Source organism: Taudactylus pleione, unplaced genomic scaffold (genome assembly GCF_031769625.1).
Source record: "Taudactylus pleione unplaced genomic scaffold, aTauple2 ptg000242l, whole genome shotgun sequence".
Taxonomy (NCBI): Eukaryota; Metazoa; Chordata; class Amphibia; order Anura; family Myobatrachidae; genus Taudactylus; species Taudactylus pleione.
This window is the reverse complement of record NW_028284644.1, coordinates 2,001,973-2,021,473: the sequence shown is the minus strand read 5'-3', so window position 1 is coordinate 2,021,473 and position 19,501 is coordinate 2,001,973. Positions and strand designations below refer to the sequence as shown.

The 19,501-nt window shown below is 44.0% G+C and overlaps 1 protein-coding gene across 1 annotated transcript in view; it reads right to left on the bottom strand.

The window, feature by feature from the left end:
* PLXNA2 (plexin A2) overlaps positions 1–19,501 on the bottom strand; it is a 260,221-nt gene that overhangs the window by 153,703 nt on the left and 87,017 nt on the right. Inside the window, exon 3 of the mRNA XM_088479576.1 lies at positions 8,511–8,645. Coding sequence (XP_088335702.1) covers positions 8,511–8,645 — 135 coding nt within the window. The remainder of the gene's footprint in view (positions 1–8,510; positions 8,646–19,501) is intronic.

The window sequence follows — 19,501 nt, the reverse complement described above, 5'->3', positions numbered from 1 at the left end:
ACCAATGGACCAATTAGGAAGTAAAGTTGTGGTGTAAGCTATCACTTGACTTATTACTCGTCGCCAGGATGGGCACTTATTGTTACTGATGTAAAAAATTTGATAAACTAAAATAATGTCACAAAATAGATTACGTCATATTTAAATAAAAAGACCTGCCAGAACAGTGCATCCAAAAAGTATCTGTCCTGGCGGAGAGAAATTGGCCTATGGTATGCCACAAGTGGTCCACAGCATCTTATAAAGTGCATAAATAAATAGTATAAAGGAAACGAGAGAGAAGTGACTTGCAGTACAAAACAATGAAGGCCATGGACATGATTATAAACATTGCTGCAACAGCTGTCATAATACCCAAATAAGCAGCAAGGCAAAAGAACCTAAGGGTTAGGTGTCGCTTTAGGAGTTGTGTTGAGATAATGGTATAAGTGAGGGAAGGAAAAGCACATGAGGGAAGAGAGCCCTGCTAGTGACAGCTAACAGTCTAAAGGGGAGGGGCAGACAAAGGGGAGGAGACAATGAGCAAGGAGCACGGGGCAGTGGGTTAGGATGAGAGCTGGAAGGCTTTGATATAGAAGTGGCACATTTTAAGTTTTGTAACTTCTAGTCACGCCGTGTCGTGGCGTGATTCGGTGGCGACGAGTGTCTTTTCGTGCCCCTTTTTTAGCTTCAAGCTGCTTGTGCGTACTATTCGCATCACTTTGCGAATAAAACAAATTTTAAGTGAAAAAGTTACACCTAAAGACGCTTGGCGCTTCCGAGTTGCATGGTGTTCACGCATTATGTAACGTGACTTGTAGCGCACGGAGGTAAGATCTATGTGGACACATTTGTACTCAGTGAGGCTCAGTGGGAGCACCTATTTCAGAAAACAATTGATACTCAGGCACTGTAAAAATGCACTGAGCAAGTTTATATAGTGACTGGCTGATAGGTGATTCCCCACATGAATCATAGGTGCTGGAGGCTAGTGGTGATGCCTGAGAGAGGTGTTATGTCATCTCTAGCCTGTGGCTGAACCCAGTTGGGTTATGTTAAGGATTCTAATTTCACGTGATGTCTAAGGCTGCTGGTACTGACACATGTTAAGAAAGAGCTAGGAGAGAAGGATATGTAGTAGGAGAGAGTGGTCTACAGTTTCAAAAGTAAAGATGAGCGGTCCGGATTCTGTGGAATCCAGGCCGCTCCGAAAATGGGGGATCCGAGCCCACCCGAATGCAAGTTCAGGTGTTCCCGCCGACTCCCTTGGCGAGTCCGAACGTCATGTGAATGCCATCGGATTCTTGCCGAGTCCTGTTCGCGGCGCCTTGTATAAAAAAACACAGAAGACGGCACACGCACGCTGCGCACCGCTATGCTAAGGGGACACGCTGCGCTATACTATGCTGTATAGCGGCACTGACAGCACGCTGTGCTATACTCTGCTGATGGTGGCTATGTATAGGGGCACTGACAGCACGTTGCACTATACTCTGTTGATGGTGGCTATGTTTATACGGGCACTGACAGCACGTTGCGCTATACTCTGCTGATGATGGCTATGTACAGGGGCACTGACAGCACCCTGCACTGTACTCTGCTGATGATGGCTATGTATAGGAGCACTGACAGCACACTGCGCTATACTCTGCTGATGGTGGCTATGTATAGGGGCACTGTGACAGCACGCTGCACTATACTCTGCTGATGGTGGCTATGTATAGGAGCACTGACAGCACACTGCGCTATACTCTGCTGATGGTGGCTATGTATAGGGGCACTGACAGCACACTGCGCTATACTCTGCTGATGGTGGCTATGTATAGGGGCACTGTGACAGCACGCTGCGCTATACTCTGCTGATGGTGGCTATGTATAGGGGCACTGACAGCACGCTGCACTGTACTCTGCTGATGGTGGCTATGTATAGGGGCACTGACAGCACGCTGCACTGTACTCTGCTGATGGTGGCTATGTATAGGGGCACTGTGACAGCACGCTGCTCTATACTCTGCTGATGGTGGCTATGTATAGGAGCACTGACAGCACGCTGCGCTATACTCTGCTGATGGTGGCTATGTATAGGGGCACTGACAGCACGCTGCACTATACTCTGCTGATGGTGGCTATGTATAGGGGCACTGTGACAGCACGCTACGCTATACTCTGCTGATGGTGGCTATGTATAGGAACACTGACAGCACGCTGCACTGTACTCTGCTGATGGTGGCTATGTATAGGAGCACTGACAGCACACTGCGCTATACTCTGCTGATGGTGGCTATGTATAGGGGCACTGTGACAGCACGCTGCGCTATACTCTGCTGATGGTGGCTATGTATACGGGCACAAACAGCACCCTGCACTATACTCTGCTGATGGTGGCTATGTATTGGGGCACTGTGACAGCACGCTGCGCTATACTCTGCTGATGGTGGCTATGTATAGGGTAGGGTTGCCTACCCTCCCGATTTGGGCGGGAGCCTCCCGATAATCGGGTGCAGCTCCCGCCCCCCCGGAAAGGCAGGCAAGCCTCCCGGCAGCCGGCGATCCCAAAGACATCCCTCGCAATTTACTCTTAACCCCCGCTGCGAGAGCAGCCAGTGACGCGATTCACGTCATTTTGGCCCTGCCCCCTGCCTCACAATGCCTGTATTATCGGCATTGTGGAGCGGGGGCGGGGCCAAAATGACGCGATCGCATGACCCCGCCTCCGTGACGCCTACAAATGTCAGGCACCCGTCTGGACACGCCCCCTTTTTCGGCCACGCCCCCTGCTGCCCTGACGATCTGGCTGCTCCCTCCCGGAAGGAGCAGCCAGAAAGTCGGCAACTATGGTATAGGGGCACTGACAGCACGCTGCACTATACTCTGCTGATGGTGGCAATTTATAGGGGCACTGTGACAGCACCCTGCACTATACTCTGCTGATGGTGGCTATGTATACGGGCACTGACAGCACACTGCACTATACTCTGCTGATGGTGGCTTTGTATAGGGGCACTGACAGCACGCTGCGCTATACTCTGCTGATGATGGCTATGTATAGGGGCACTGTGACAGCACGCTGTGCTATACTCTGCTGATGGTGGCTATGTATATGGGCACTGACAGCACCCTGCACTATACTCTGCTGATGGTGGCTATGTATAGGGGCACTGACAGCACACTGCACTATACTCTGCTGATGGTGGCTATGTATACGGGCACTGACAGCACGCTGCACTATACTCTGCTGATGGTGGCTATGTATACGGGCACTGACAGCACGCTGCACTATACTCTGCTGATGGTGGCTATGTATAGGGGCACTGACAGCATGCTGCGCTATACTCTGCTGATGGTGGCTATGTATAGGGTAGGGTTGCCTACCCTCCCGATTTGGGCGGGAGCCTCCTGATAATCGGGTGCAGCTCCGGCCCCCTGGAAAGGCAGGCAAGCCTCCCGGCAGCCGGCGATCCCAAAGACATCCCTCGCAATTTACTCTTAACCCCCGCTGCGAGAGCAGCCAGTGACGCGATTCACGTCATTTTGGCCCTGCCCCCTGCCTCACAATGCCTGTATTATCGGCATTGTGGAGCGGGGGCGGGGCCAAAATGACGCGATCGCATGACCCCGCCTCCGTGACGCCTACAAATGTCAGGCACCCATCTGGACACGCCCCCTTTTTCGGTCACGCCCCCCGCTGCCCTGACGATCTGGCTGCTCCCTCCCGGAAGGAGCAGCCAGAAAGTCGGCAACTATGGTATAGGGGCACTGACAGCATGCTGCACTATACTCTGCTGATGGTGGCTATGTATTGGGGCACTGTGACAGCACCCTGCACTATACTCTGCTGATGGTGGCTATGTATACGGGCACTGACAGCACGCTGCACTGTACTCTGCTGATGGTGGCTTTGTATAGGGGCACTGACAGCACGCTGCGCTATACTCTGCTGATGATGGCTATGTATAGGGGCACTGTGACAGCACGCTGTGCTATACTCTGCTGATGGTGGCTATGTATAGGGGCACTGACAGCACGCTGCGCTATACTCTGCTGATGGTGGCTATGTATAGGGGCACTGACAGCACACCGCGCTATACTCTGCTGATGATGGCTATTTATAGGGGCACTGACAGCACGCTGCGCTATACTCTGCTGATGGTGGCTATGTATACGGGGACTGACAGCACGCTGCGCTATACTCTGCTGATGGTGGCTATGTATATGGGCACTGACAGCACCCTGCACTATACTCTGCTGATGGTGGCTATGTATAGGGGCACTGACAGCACACTGCACTATACTCTGCTGATGGTGGCTATGTATACGGGCACTGACAGCACGCTGCACTATACTCTGCTGATGGTGGCTATGTATACGGGCACTGACAGCACGCTGCTCTATACTCTGCTGATGATGGCTATGTATAGGGACACTGACAGCACGCTGCGCTTTACTCTGCTGATGGTGGCTATGTATAGGGGCACTGACAGCATGCTGCGCTATACTCTGCTGATGGTGGCTATGTATAGGGGCACTGACAGCACCCTGCACTATACTCTGCTGATGGTGGTTATGTATAGGGGCACTGACAGCACCCTGCACTATACTCTGCTGATGGTGGTTATGTATAGGGGCACTGACAGCACGGTGCGCTATACTCTGCTGATGGTGGCTATGTATAGGGGCACTGACAGCACGCTGCGCTATACAATGATGATGATGGCTATGTATAGGGGCACTGACAGCACGTTGCGCTATACTCTGCTGATGGTGGCTATGTATAGGGGCACTGACAGCATGCTGCGCTATACTCTGCTGATGGTGGATATGTATAGGGGCACTGAAAGCACGCTGCGCTATACAATGATGATGGTGGCTATGTATAGGGGCACTGAGCACGCTGATGTATGCTGCGCTATACTCTGCTGATTAAGTGGCTATGTATAGGAGCATAGAGCATGCTGATGTACGCTGCGCTATACTCTGCTGATTAAGTAGTTGTGTCCAAAGACTCCAAACTTACAAGTGGCTGTGTGGGTACAAAAAAATGTTTAAATAAAAAGTAAAACAATAAAAAAAAAAAAAAAACCTCCAAGAAAGTTAAAAGTTTAAAATTTTTTTTTATTTTTCTTGGTGCTGTATACATTACAAGCACCATGACTCCTTGGACCATACCCCACTGTGTATACAAGCACTGTGACTGCTTGGGCATAAGACCACTGTGTATCTAAACACCGTATCCATCTTGCGTTACCTTTCAATGCTGCCACTGCTGTGTGGCAATGTTTCATAGATGTGCTTTAAAAAACTGTGGTGTCTGTGCCGCTGCTCTGTCGCTTAGTATCCAGCCAACTCACTGCAGCCTTTGGTCAATAATGGTGAAAACAATATTGTGAGCTCTGAGGTGGTCTTAAATGACTGGAAATGAATGTTATTAAAGTTAATAATACTCCAGGAACAAAAAAAAAGCCCAATTTATGTAATTTTAGCTTTTTTGTAATTTTTTGTTAAAAATCCAAATCCAAAACCAGTCACCGCAGTTTGGCAAATCCAAATCCAAAGCCGGACGACGAATTAGAACCAAATCCAAATCCAGCAAAAATGGTCCGGTGCCTAGTCAAAAGCAGCAGGAGAATGAGTAGAAAGTAGTGGCCCTAGTATTTGGCAGCAAAGAGGTCACAGCTGACTTTAGTGAGGGCAGTTTGAGTAGAGTGGAGAGTATGAATGCCAAGATGAAATTGGTCAAGCAGGGAGGAAAGAAAGTCGGTTGTAGACAATCCGCTCAAGGAGTTTGGGGGCAAAGGAGAGAAGCCATCAAGAGTTGATTTTATGTCTTGAACAAAGATAAGAGAACCAAAGCTTCTTTCATCTTTATAAATACCAGACCTGCACAGTCCCCATTGCTAGCTATGGGGGCATCAGGAATAGAACAAATGAAAAGGCAGAGATACGTGTGATTTCTCTGAACATGTCTGTTTACTACATATGGAGAAATACAAAAAATGGTTTCGTTAGCTAAAATGAGGTTTTTTTTATTTTTGCTTTTATAAATAGAATCCATAATTAGAAAAGATGTGGAAGCCGTATATTGTTGGGCTACAGTAGCTAGTGAGGCTACCATAATGGGATTTATATAAACATGTACAAAATCCCTAATTTTTACTGCATAGGACTTTTGTCGATTGCTTTCATTTGTCAAGAATTGGTTAATGGATTTGGCCAGTGCAACCCCAGTCCATAGGTGAAGAGCAGAAACAGGTGGGATAATTACAGACACTGAAAAAAAAGCCATTGACCTAATTAAGTAGCTGTCAAACGAAGAACAGTGTTCATTAAGAATATGCAGAGTAGGTAGCAATTAGGAGGAATGTTCAGACTCATTTTTTGGGGGGCTGGTGTGTGATGGGAGGGGGAACAATTAGTAGTAATTAAGAATTTTACTTGTCAGTTATAGTAGCTTGGCTAATTACCACAAAGCTCTTGGCATAAAACAGACAAAAGGCGTGTTGGAAGCCTATGTCATATGCAGACAGATTTGGGAACTAGGATTTCAAATAATTTAAAGGGACATTATGACATAGCAATGAAAAAGTAATGTAGGTATGTTTGCATGTATTTGGCAGCAAATAAGACTCAAAGATAAAATAATCTTCCCAGAGCCGTAACTAGACTTTTGGTGCCCTGTGCCAGAAAGAGCATTGGCGCCCCCTCATTTTTCAAAGGGACGTAATGCACCCAAAAAAGGGGAATGGCCTCATGGGGAAGGGCCAGGGAAGACATAGGAGAGGCCAGGAGATGCTGGAGATGAAATAAGAGGAAGCTATAAGTGAGAATGATCATAAACATAAATCTGACAGGCCCAAACAGCGCCCCCTGACCTGTGGTGCCCTGTGCGATGGCACCGGCCGCACTACCCTAGCTACGGCCCTGAATGGTCCATCTTTTACAGCTATATCCCAAAACGCACAACACAGTTAAATATATTCAATTCATCCTAAACTTGCTCCTAGTTACTGAAACCTGGAATGCATTAATTGCATTCTGATGATATCTGAGCAAAGACTGTATTGATAAAAAAGCCTCATTTCACAAAATAGCAGAGACACAGGAGTCTGTTACCTAGGACACTCATGGCTCACAAGGACCTCACCCATGCCAACACAACTGTGGGCATCATAAACTGCTGGTGCTAACATACATTTATTTCAGCATTGTCGCATAACTACTACAGGAACATAACTTAGAAAACAAAAGATCTTATCACATCCAATCACATGTTGTCATAAAGTGCTTTTAATATGCATGTAATCTCATGAGATTTAATTACACAACTAAAAATGATTTGTTTACTTGTAATGCTCACATATCCACTGGGATTGTAATAACCTAACTGTGTAACATCTTAGTCTGCCAACATAACCACTTGGGCACTTTAAGATCAAATGGGACAAATTCAGAAATTGCATAGCACGGACTGCCCAAGCGCCCCCAGCTATATTCTTGACTAAATGCCCAGTTACTGATACCTGCACTAGTCTTTCATTATACAGCTGCCAGCAGCTTGAATCACTTCCCTAAATTTGCATGAAATCTGAATTCTACGAGGCTGCTATCCAAACAGAACAAACCCAGGCCGCTCTAATCTTTACATGGAGAAGTCAATTTGCAAAAGAAAAATGTGCATTAATGTTTCCTGCGGCGAGCAGGGGAAAGGATTAAACATCTCTCGCTTTAATTCTGAATTATCATAAACCCGACAAACAATTACGAGGTGTGGAGAAAAAGCTTCCATGTTTCGGATATGAGGTGGCCCAAGCCGGCACCTTAGAAATGCGATTTGGACAAATTACGCAGTCCTACATCTATTTTTTTTTTCACATCCCCCCTCTTTGTACATCAGAGGATTTTCATAGCTGCCTGTTATTGTCACTGAAATCCTTTTGTGTGGCTAATGCAAATATAGTACAGAATACAAATTGTTAGTGGTCTATTGCAATATTGATGAGTTTGAACATAATTAAAGCATGTTGTAATGCTTTATTGCACCCACAAAACAATGCTGGCTTCTAAGACAGCAAATGGGTAATGTCAACTGAGAACGTAATATTCCCTATAAATTGCTGTATGCTGTAACAATGTACAGGCATTACCAGGATGTGCAGCAGGAAGTCTGGAATACATTACTGTGCAACTGTTATAACCACGTACAATGATAAACCTGTTACACTCAAGCAGTGACAAAACATTTCTGGAATACAGCAGTAGTCTTGTGCTATTGTGATATATTTATGAGAGTGTTTGTATGCCATTTACTGCTCCAGGAAATCTGGGACTTATCATTATGAAAGTGTGGCTGAGCATTATTTACTTTATTTAAAATAAATTTGCATCCATATGGCTCTCAAAAGGGGATTCATTTACATGTGGGCTCTGAAAACAGCAAATGTGAGATGCTTATAAGCTTAACTATGTTCATGACTGTTTAGGATTTCTCCACCATCCGAATGTTTTTCTATTCATTGCAGGTTCCACTTTCTTACCTGTCTCTCTGACATGATGTAAAGGTATTTGTTGTCCACGGAAAATGCCATGTCTCGTAGGATGGAACTTCCATCTCTCATCACCGGTACAACTTCATACTGAACGCCACCATGCGGAGGACCATCTGCCCGAATCTGGGGAACACAAGGAATATTCATTAATAGTCTTAGCACGCAACTTAAAGGAAATGCAAAACATCCAAAATTAGAGCCTTTTATCTCCGACCTGTGACTGTCTGGCCATTATGCTTTGTAGCTATATAGGTATACCAGAAACTATGGTGTTTGCACCTTTGATTAAGGATGTTTTGCCAAGGTGTCAACAAGAGCATCATGTACTTTATAACATTAGATGCCATAAAGCTTTATCTTTTCTGCTTTATTATATTACTCGCTAGCAGTTAATATGTTTTATCTGTAGTTTTCAACCAAGTATCATTCATGTCAAGATGTAAGTAACGTTATGTCAGTGTCCTATCGTATTTTACAGGAGATGGAAGTTAGCACTCTCTGACTCTGCAATCCATACCAGCCTCGCAGGAGGAATGGGGTTTTCCAGTAATCAGTCATGTAAGCAATATGCGCAGATCCAACAAGTGCAGGAAATGCATAACAGCTTCCATTGTTTTCACCTACTTATATATTATTATTGTGACCCTCTGGTCACTTTACTGCAGCTTTAAACAATACCACACTCTCCATCTCTGTTTACAATGTCTTTATCTCATCCGTTACCCAAGTCCGATGTCTACGTGTCACCACTGACTCTGCCCTTTCCTTCTCCTCCCACATCCAATGCCTAATCACAATCTGCCATTTCCATCTCCGCAGTATTTTCAGAATCGGACCATTCATTAGCCTGGAAGTTACTACTAAAACGCTTTCATGTCCTCTTCATTTCCCACCATGATAATTGTAATTTGCTCCTCTCTGGCCTTATTAAGTGCTGCATCATCCCTCTCCAGTCTGTCCTCAACTCTGCAGCCCCCCTTACTCTTCTCTCTCATCGATTTACCTCTGCTGCCCCTCTCTGCCAGTCAATGCACTGGCTCCCTATACCACTCAGAATTCAATTCAAACTCTTCTCTCTCCCTTACTGCTTCTCCCTACATCTCCAGCTACATTTCCTCAAACATTCCCTTGTAGCTCTGCTAATGACTGCCCCCTCACCTCCTCTTGACCAACACTTCCCATTCTCGCAATCAGGATTTCTCCTGGGAATCTCCTAACCTCTGAAATGCCCCCACTCCATGAGAGATTGTGATATAGCCTCCAAGCCTTCAAACATTCCCTAAAACTCTTTTATTTCCATTCTAGCTTACCAGCTCTTCTCCTATCTCTCTGCAGTCCTTGCCCTCTTCTCCAATTGTGTCATCCTATATATCCCCCTACTGTAGACTGTAACCTCATATGAGCAGGGCCCTCTTCCCTTTATCTTCTCTACATAATTAGGCTAACTGCACATATAATTACAGTATGTATCACTATCTATGTGAATATACAGTATATACCAGAGGTTCCCAAACTCCGCCATCACAGTGCACGTTTTAAGGCTATCCTTGCTTGAGCAAAGGTGACTTAATTAGTACCTCAGTCAACGTGATTTAACCATCTGCACTCAAACATGGATATCCTTAAAACCTGGACAGTAATGGTGGAGTTTGGAAACATCTGGTATATTCTGTCTGCATTAATCTATACTTATATTTCTTTTTGTCAGATTTATCCCCTTGTATGGCACAACAGAACCCTTGTGGAGCCTTATAAATAGAATGTTTTCGGCTTTCTTTATATAAAATGTACACTACTATTATTATCCTTTATTTATTTGGGCCTGTAATGGTTCGGCATCGCCTTACAAAGTACATAGAAAACTTACAGTACTAAACATTGCTGGAAAAGGACATGGTTTATAAACATTGCTGCAACAGCGGTGATAATACTCAAATAAGCAGCAGGGCGACAGAAACCAAGGGTTAGGTACCGTTTTAGGGAGTATGGAATATATGATAGTATAAGTAAGGTAAGGAAAAGCACATGAGGGAAGAGGGTCCTGCTCGTGAGAGCTTACATTCTAACATTCCAATGAGGGAGGGGCAGACCTACATGGGTGACACAGGTGGGGGAGACAGTGAGCAAGGAGCATGGGGCAGTAGGTTAAGATGGGAACTGGAAGGCTTTGATACAGAAGTGGGTCTTGAGAGCTTGTTTAAAGTTTTGTAAAGCGGTGGAGAGTCTGATAAGGGGAGGGAGGGAAAGAGTTCCAGAGGTAGGGAGAAGCATGGGCAAAATCTTGGAGGCAGGAGTGGCATGCCACTGTTTTTAAGGTCAGTAATAGAGACCACAATGTACTATACATTACGCTACATTAATAATTTAAAACTGCACACATGTATTTTTTTTCATTGGTAGTTAATTGTTTACATTTTTAAATGTATGGATTCACCTATAAATAAAATACAGTGACGATATATGGTCAAATCATTTATTTGATCACATGTGCTGTACATGTTAGTCCAAAGTAAATGGTGTTTTCCATTAAATACAGGAAGATGCTTGTTGCATCTATAAGGACATTGCTTAGGTGTAATGAAAAGGCTGCATTGAATCTTCTACCTTCTGGCTCACAGTTAAAAATTCATCGCTTTTAAGGGGGAAGGGTGTCAATTTGTATCCAATCTGCACGTGGCGGGATTTGCATATTTGAATAGCCATTTGATTGTAACACGGTGTCACACTGAGAGACGTGGGGAGATTGAGGAGGAGGCTGTCACGTGTCTACAAACAGATTAAACCAGCCATCCGAACCAAAGACATAGAATAGCCCAGCGGCCCATTCTGACACTGACACCGTCAGATTCTGGCCAGCAAGGCAGGGCACCTGGGATACAGTGAGATATAGACACTATCGTAATAGGGAATGCCAATGTCTAACCAACAAACATACTGAAGAACACAGATTTCTATACAGCTTAGGTTACTTTATTTTATTCAGTATGAAGGGCAAAAGCATAATTGTGAAAATGAGAGCAGTTTCCACTGGATAAGCAATGAGTCCAAGCATTAAATTCATGCAGACAATTCTTTCAAGTAAAAAATATAGTCAAGTTTCAGAGGCTTGGGTCAATCATGATAAACACACACTGCTCATTTAAGTGCTGTTTACAGTAATGAAATGTTTAACTGTGGCTCTTATAATGACAGTGTGTTTACTGATAAGCCTAAGTGCTGTGTGAGACGCGTATTATAAGATGTCCAAGAACAAGGAACAGGTCAAGAGTGTGCGGTAAAGATTGTCATTTTTTTTAATCGTTAATAGAAGGTCAATGGTATATGATATGTTTTAAATCTTTGTATTTCCCCTCTTTCCTTCAAATGTTTCTCTTGTTTGGATCCAATGTATTAATCTTTACAGATAAACAAATATTCACTGCTTCTGAGAAGTGTCTATCTGTCTCCTAAATTTAATGGTTTGTGGTGTTCGTAGCTACAGTATGCATATCTGCTACGGTGCCTGTCATGTCAATGCAAGAAAAAGTGTTTCAAAAAGTCTGTTTTTGGAGATTGAAATTTTTGCAATGGGTGACACTATAAAATAAAAAGAGATAAATAGAGTGAACAGGGCCGTAACTAGGGTGGTGTGACCAGTGCCAAGGCACAGGGCACCGCAGGGCAGGGAGCGCTGTTCAGGCCTGTTTATTATCATCCTCACTTGTAGCTTCCTCTTCTGGTATCCCCAGCATCTCCTGGCCTCCCCTATCTCTTCCCTGGCCCTTCCCCATGAGGCCATGGTCTATTTTCAGGTGCACTATCTTATGTCCCTATTTAAAAAAATGGAGGGGGGTACCAATGCTCGCTCTGGCGCAGGGCACCAAAAAGCTAGTTACGGCTCTGAGAGTGAATCATGTAATCAGAGAAGATAGCGCCATTCCATAATGAATAAATAAAGTGAGGATGCCATGGGCCTGATTCTGAGTAGAATGCTGCAGCATCAGTGTGCACGTCTTTTGCCTTATATTGCTTCTGCAACTTTATGGAAATATCACTGCAAGCCCTTCCCTGGTGTACATCCATGCATCTGCACGTGCAACGACTGACATACCCACTTTCAGCACCACTTTGTGCGTCTTTAGACACAACCATGAGTCGCACCATTGAAACTTTGGCCGCCAATGTGTGCGATTATAAGCCTGAGTTTGCAACTAAGTAACCTGAGGATTACCCAGATGGTCGATGTGCACACAGATGATACGATGCTGAGTCTTCAAATGCAACAGCGGATCAGAGAAGCCAGCAAGAAGTGTCTATTTACATAAGGCGCCTCATGGCATATACTGTGTTGCAGCGGCTGTGCATTAGCGCCCTCTCTGAATCATACCCTCTGTGTGCATGGACTCTGGACACATGTACAGTGCAACTTACGACACATGAGCAGTGGAAAAAAAAAACAGTCAACTGCGTCCGGCATTGTGAGAGACTCAGAATGAGGCCCAAAGTGTATACGTTTGGAAATAGGGATGACAGTGTTGCTGTAATAGTGATTAATATTATATGTTATTACTAATGCTGGATGGTGATAAAAGCTACTGTATAGACTACAATCTGTACTGTGGCACAATTTTAGGGGGTATATTTACTAAAGTGAGAGTTTTTAGAAGTGGAGATGTTGCCCATAGCAACCAATCAGACTTTAGCTATTATCGTCTAGAAGGTGCTAGTTAAATGTTAAGTAAAATCTGATTGGTTGCTATGGGCAACATCTCTACTTCTAAAAACTCTCACTTTAGTAAATATACCCCTAGGACTGTAGAATTGGAAGTTCAGTAAGGAAAACCTGGAAACAGATGTGGAAAGCAATGGTATAGCTGTAGCATAAACATCACATTCAGACCTCTGTCTTCTCCTGTTGAGCTGACTGTATCACCTTAAGTTGTGCTGCACTAACATACAGTGAGTTGGCACCGCTAAGGATGCATGATCAAGCTAGTTTACTTTGCAGTGCTGGTCAAAAAAAGAAAACAAATCTATCTATAAGAAAGACTAAACTGAACAGGACATATGTAATTATCATCATATACAGCAGTAAAAAATGTGCAATAACAACAGGTAAACGTATCTATTAGCAACCAAACCTTTGCTTTTATTTTTAAACGTTATTAGAAAAATCTAGAATCTGATTGGTTGCTACACGCTATTTAATGTAACAAAAGTAAATGTATTGGAAGATATAAGGAAATCTCATTTATGTGACCAACACAGTTCTTTTTGACACAAGACTCCCCGGAAGCAGTACCGCGTGTCTCGCCTTATAACGCTGTGTTCGAGAGGGACTGGGCAGATAACGACTTTTCCGTATTTATGGCTCTTGTTTTCACTGCACCCTGGCCTGGATTTTTATGGCTTTCCACTGAGGTTTTACACGGTGCAGAATGGAGCCGATTAAACTCTGGCCTTCGCCGGTGAAATGCCCATTATCTCTGCTAATAATAATAACCGTTACAATAAGTGGGTTGTAATCATTTCCCATTGCTTTCTGGCACCTAGCATACAGAGGGTCTTGCATGAAGAATGGAAGAGGGAAACTTCTGCAGATACTGGCCACTGAAGTGGGCAGCATTTAACTGTATATAGAGGTTATTCAATCAGAGGAACAAAGTATAAATGTTGAAAGATGCAGCCAATAAAGGCATTTTACAAATCCCATGGTTTGTAATTATGTGATAAATTCTGAGTAACAATAGAAATTAACTACACAATTAGGACGTTGAATGCACCAGATTTAGATAACTTTAAATGCCTTTCTGCAGAACTAACAATCTAAATATGTATTGTGCCTAACATATGCAAGGTCATTCATTCAAGGTCACAATGAGTCAACAATTGGCCATTCCAAGTTCAAACACAAGTGTCGCAGCCTCCGATTCTTGTACTTTAAAGCTGAGCAGAATTTGTCAGAAGGACGCCGCAGTCGGTCCACCTCAGTCGGGGTCCCGTCTTCAAAGGGCAGCAATGACTTTCACAGTCTCAGTGTCTTTCTTACTCTCTCTTCCCCCACCCGCCCAGCCATGTCCCCACGTCGTTAGGGCAGCTGTTTAATAAAGCCGTTGCCATGACAACTGTCTCTGAAGCCCATGCACTAAAAGACCTGATGTTAATTTAATGAACCCTTCAGCTGCCAGAGACTGGAAAAGCGTTCTGTCCCAGCGAAGAGCAGTAACCAGATTATTCTTTACTCCTACCCTTCTTCCCAATCCCATTAACTGTTCACTACAATTTCTGTGTTTGATTTACAAATGTGATCTCTTATTATTTTGTTATGATCAAAATTCACAAAAAAATATGAAGGCAAGAATGCTGACCAAAGAAACGGTAATCTGACTGAATGCATCACCTGTTCTTCATGACTGATTTTCTCTAAAATGATGAACCTAAAGTATTGCCCCTACAACTATATTATACTTGGTATATACAGTGTGCAGTAAACCTGTTACTCTGCAGTTATCCAAAAAAAAATAATGTATTACAAATTTGCATCTTGATAATGTGTTATAAAAGTGACGTACATGAAACATCTTTAGACTTCAATGATTTTTAGATCCTGAAGTTAAGAGGGTACTATAAATTATTACTTCTATGGAAGACTTGTGGACTATGGCCCTCATTCAGAGGCGGTCGCAAGAAGCGATCGCTCGCTCTGAATGAGGGCGACCGCTTGATTTTTTAAGTGCGGCCTCCTGGTCGCTAGCTAAGCTGACCATCGCGACCATCGGGGCTTGCGACGAGACCCTAAGGTTGGGTCTCGGGAACCGCAAGCCCCAGGGAGCTTCCTGCTCTGATCGAGCAGGAAGCTCCCCACTGACAACACTGCTGATGTCAGTGCGGCCGCCCACAAAACGGCAGGTGTTCGCTTGGGAACGCCTCTGTTTGTGTAACCACCCCCCGCCCCGCCTACAAAACGGGGCAAGCTGTCGATCAACATCGACAACCGCCACTTAAGTAGTGAGCTTCGGAACGAGAGAATTTCTCTCTCGCTCCGGGACATGCGCACGCGCAGTTCGGCCGCTGCGCGTGCGCAGGGCCTTAACATTGACCCTGTTGCGAGTGCTAAGCGCTTGCAACCGGGTCTGAATGAGACCCTATATTTTGCCTGTAACCTCACTTAAAAAGGGAAAAAGTTTAGGGAGATTTCATACACAAGTTATGCCCACAAAACCCATAAACTAAAATTGTAACTTAAAAGACCACTAAATCACATAATTGAATTAATTAGATATGAACTACAAAAGTAGAATTGCTTGTACAGGATTACCTGACATTTTAATACAGGCTTGTTAAAAGGTAAATGATTATATCCCCATTTCATTACAGACAGCTAGAACCCCTCCTCACATCATTAGGAAAGTGTGCTAATGGGACCTGATACAGGTCAAGAAGCCTGCAGGTATCAGAGCTGCTGTGACATCAATGGCCCCGCCCCTGTTTATGAATCAACCGAACCAATCCACACTGTGCATTTCTGCAAATCAAGGGCCTGATTCAGACCCGCTCGCGAGCGCTATGCGCTCGCAAGCGGGTCGATGGTGACCCAGTGCGCATGGTGGCCCACAGCTATGCGAGCGGCCAGGAGGCCGCTCTAAAAAAACAGAAGGCCGGCCCTGATTCAGAGCGAGCGCTCTATCAGAGCATCCGGCTCTGAATCAGGCCCCAAGTTTGCTACAATGCCAATAACTGTCTGTGAGCGAGCAACTGGCAACTTGCTACAGAGGAGCAAAATATAGCATCGCAGACATAGTCTAAACACTCCATTTATTTAAGATATTTAATTCAGCTCAGCTAGTCACAGTCTTTTATATATTATATATTAAAGTAAAATAGTGGCTTTACTTGCTCATCAAAGGGTTGCCATGCAAATTGTCTTCTCTTCACAGATAATAACTTATACAAATGAAAGACAAGTGTCACATGATAGAGAATCACTTTCTGCATAATAATTTAAGTGAGTCTGCCCTTTAAAAAGCGAAGCATTTTATAAAAGTGAGTATTTTATAAGGTTCCTGATATTATAATTACTTGTACAAGAACCTTTTTTAACTCCTACTTTTCGCAGTCCCTGAGTGTCCTTTCTTCACATGGGTGGTTATATTATATGCACGGAGGCCACTATATTCCTCCCACTGTCCTGTTTCCTTGGTAACAGTGATGTCTCACAGAAGAAATAATGAATCGGAATAATGTGCTCAAGTGGAAGGTAGCTGTCCCTATAACAAAATGACACTACTTTACATGTATTGAATCCATATGATGAAATATGTTGCTGTTTTTTATTGCAATTAAATGTCAGTCATTACTAGTTTGCCATTAAAGGTTGTAGAAATGTTAATAACACAGAGAAAAGATTAGTCCTGTAGAATTGAGGTGTGAAAAAGTTAAAGATCTCCAATGTGATGTGCTGCGCCTGTTATTTAATTGGAGATATGAAATCACAATAAATATTGATGTTATTGCACACTTATACAATGGCAAATGTCATTAAATGTGATAGGCCACACATATAGCTGCCTCTTCTTCTCATCGTTCACCGCCCAGGTAAGCTTGCTAACATCACTAAGCTACAAAAGTCAGTGTAGAGGGAAATCCCTTTTTTCGAGAATGACATCACTGGCCGCCATGTTGTAATTTAGCTTATGACATAGAAACAAAAGAAACTTTTGGAGGAGTTTACATATTATTATCAAACAAGTAAGACATATATATGTATAAAAAATGTAATTCATTGTTCAGGTTGGGTATGGGAGCCAGAAAATCGGGATGCCGGCTGTCAAAAGACCAACAGCGGCATCATTCCGATGCTGAGAATCCTGAAAGGGGATACGTTAGTATGCTAACTCTCCCCCTTTCACTCTCTAACCCTAACCCTCCTTTTCTGCACTCTAACCATAACCTTACCTACCCCGCACCCTACCCCCCCCTGTTAGTGCCTAAACCTAACCCTCCCCTCTTAGTGTCTAACCCCCCTCTGGTGGTGCCTACCCTAACCCCCCCTGTTCGCAGCCTAACCCTAACCTTCCCCGTCCTGCAGCCTAACCCTAACCCCCCCTGTCCACAGCCTAATCAAAACCTCCCGCAGCCTAACCCTAAGCCCCAAGGGTGCCTAAATCTAACCCTCCCCATGGCTAACAGCTAAGGGCGCCCACTATACTTACTTTCAGGATGCCAGCTGTCGAGATCCCGGCATCAGCATCTCCACTCATGTCGGGATTCCGGCACCGGTTTTCCAGCGCTGGGATTTCGTCAGCCGACATCCAGATGGTAGGTAATGTATCTACATTCCCTTAGTAAGGTAGACAATAGCAGCAGGAAAAGTGCTGTATCAACTTTTACCCAAGATCGGGGACTGCGAACTGACCCCTATGTTCCAAACTACGAAAAGCTATGTTTTTGGGAGTTTGGCCCAGTTAGTTTACACCCTCTTCAGAGGATGTAAACCACATTAAGCCTATGGAAGCATTCTCGCATCTTCCGATCCCTCTCCTGCAGCCTCCGACCGGTTCCAGAAGCTGACTCCATGACTGACTGATTCCCCCGGAGGAGTCTTTCACATACAATATCCTGGGGAAGTAACTCACAGTGTTCAGTTTAGCACATAGTGGGGATTTTTACATTGAAAATTAAAATATCCTCCACAATACAGATTATTAATACATAAGCCCTATAGGGTGATGTCACACCGATGCTTTTAAACCAAGTACTTTTCCAGCTTCAGAAGCAAGAAACATTGTAGTGTCATAAGGTGTAAGGCCCTATTTATAGTAGAACTGTTACTATCTCTCCCTCTAGATTGTAAACTGTCAGATGCAGGGCCCTCACTATTCCTTCACCATCTATGTATATCTACTTTCTTACTGCATCATCTGTTATACCAACTGTACGGCACCGCAAACTATAAAAGTGCCTTATAAAAAAACAAGTATAATGACAAAGACTCAAAACAAATTCCAGAGATTAATGCTTGTTAATAAGCATCAATAAGTACACTGCAATATCCGTAACAACATATTCTACAATACAGCAAATTTTAAAAAAAAAGAGAAATCAAGGCAGTCAGAGCACAGCATCCCCTCCTAATCTATTAATTAAAAGGTGTCTGTCTCTTCTAAGTGCAGTCAGGGACGGTTGTGCACGCGCCTGCTCTCCGCTCTCCCCTCTCTCACACTTCTAGCAAAGATGACCACAGCATCATGCATGCCCCAGGAAGCCAATCTCTCACTACAAGATACCTGTATAATATTCCTATCTTACATCTGGGAGATATGGAAGCAAGATAGATCAATTAATAGGTGGGCAAAATACTCAAATGGACCATCAAGTTACTGAAGTGGATGGGTCATGACACAATTTGTATCATCTTCCCATCCATCTTGTGGTTGGTGTTCTAGACTTTCCAGGAGCGTAGGCAACTGTGCTGTAAATACATTATTACATTGGATGACTATGACAAGTATAATGCACTATGAAATAAAGCTGCATTACACTACATTTTACATACCCGCTTCAAAACTATTGCCGAACACACCCAGATCTCTGTGACTGAGGCTTCAGATTGGTCCTCATTTTTACACCCCACTCCGCAGCATCGCACATCTTCAGTATTCTGGTGCTGTGAAATGAACTATGGGACACTGTGAAAAATGGTTCCATGGAGCTCTGGGGAGGGGACGGTGCAAGTAATATAGCGATTACATGGTAAAGCAGCTTTAAAATACATGTTGATCAGATATGAAAAAAACATAATGCTGCATTTACATGTAACTCTAGAAGTTCCCATACTGTGACAAAATGAAAAAGCTTTTCGATGTATCTATCTGAGTGGCCCCCTGTATGCCTTTCAATAAGACAGCACCAGGAAAATTGCGTAAAAATTGCTACCCTAAGTAATCACAAACTACCTTCCGTCCTGACAGTCCTGAAATGCGCATATCTTACAAGCAACT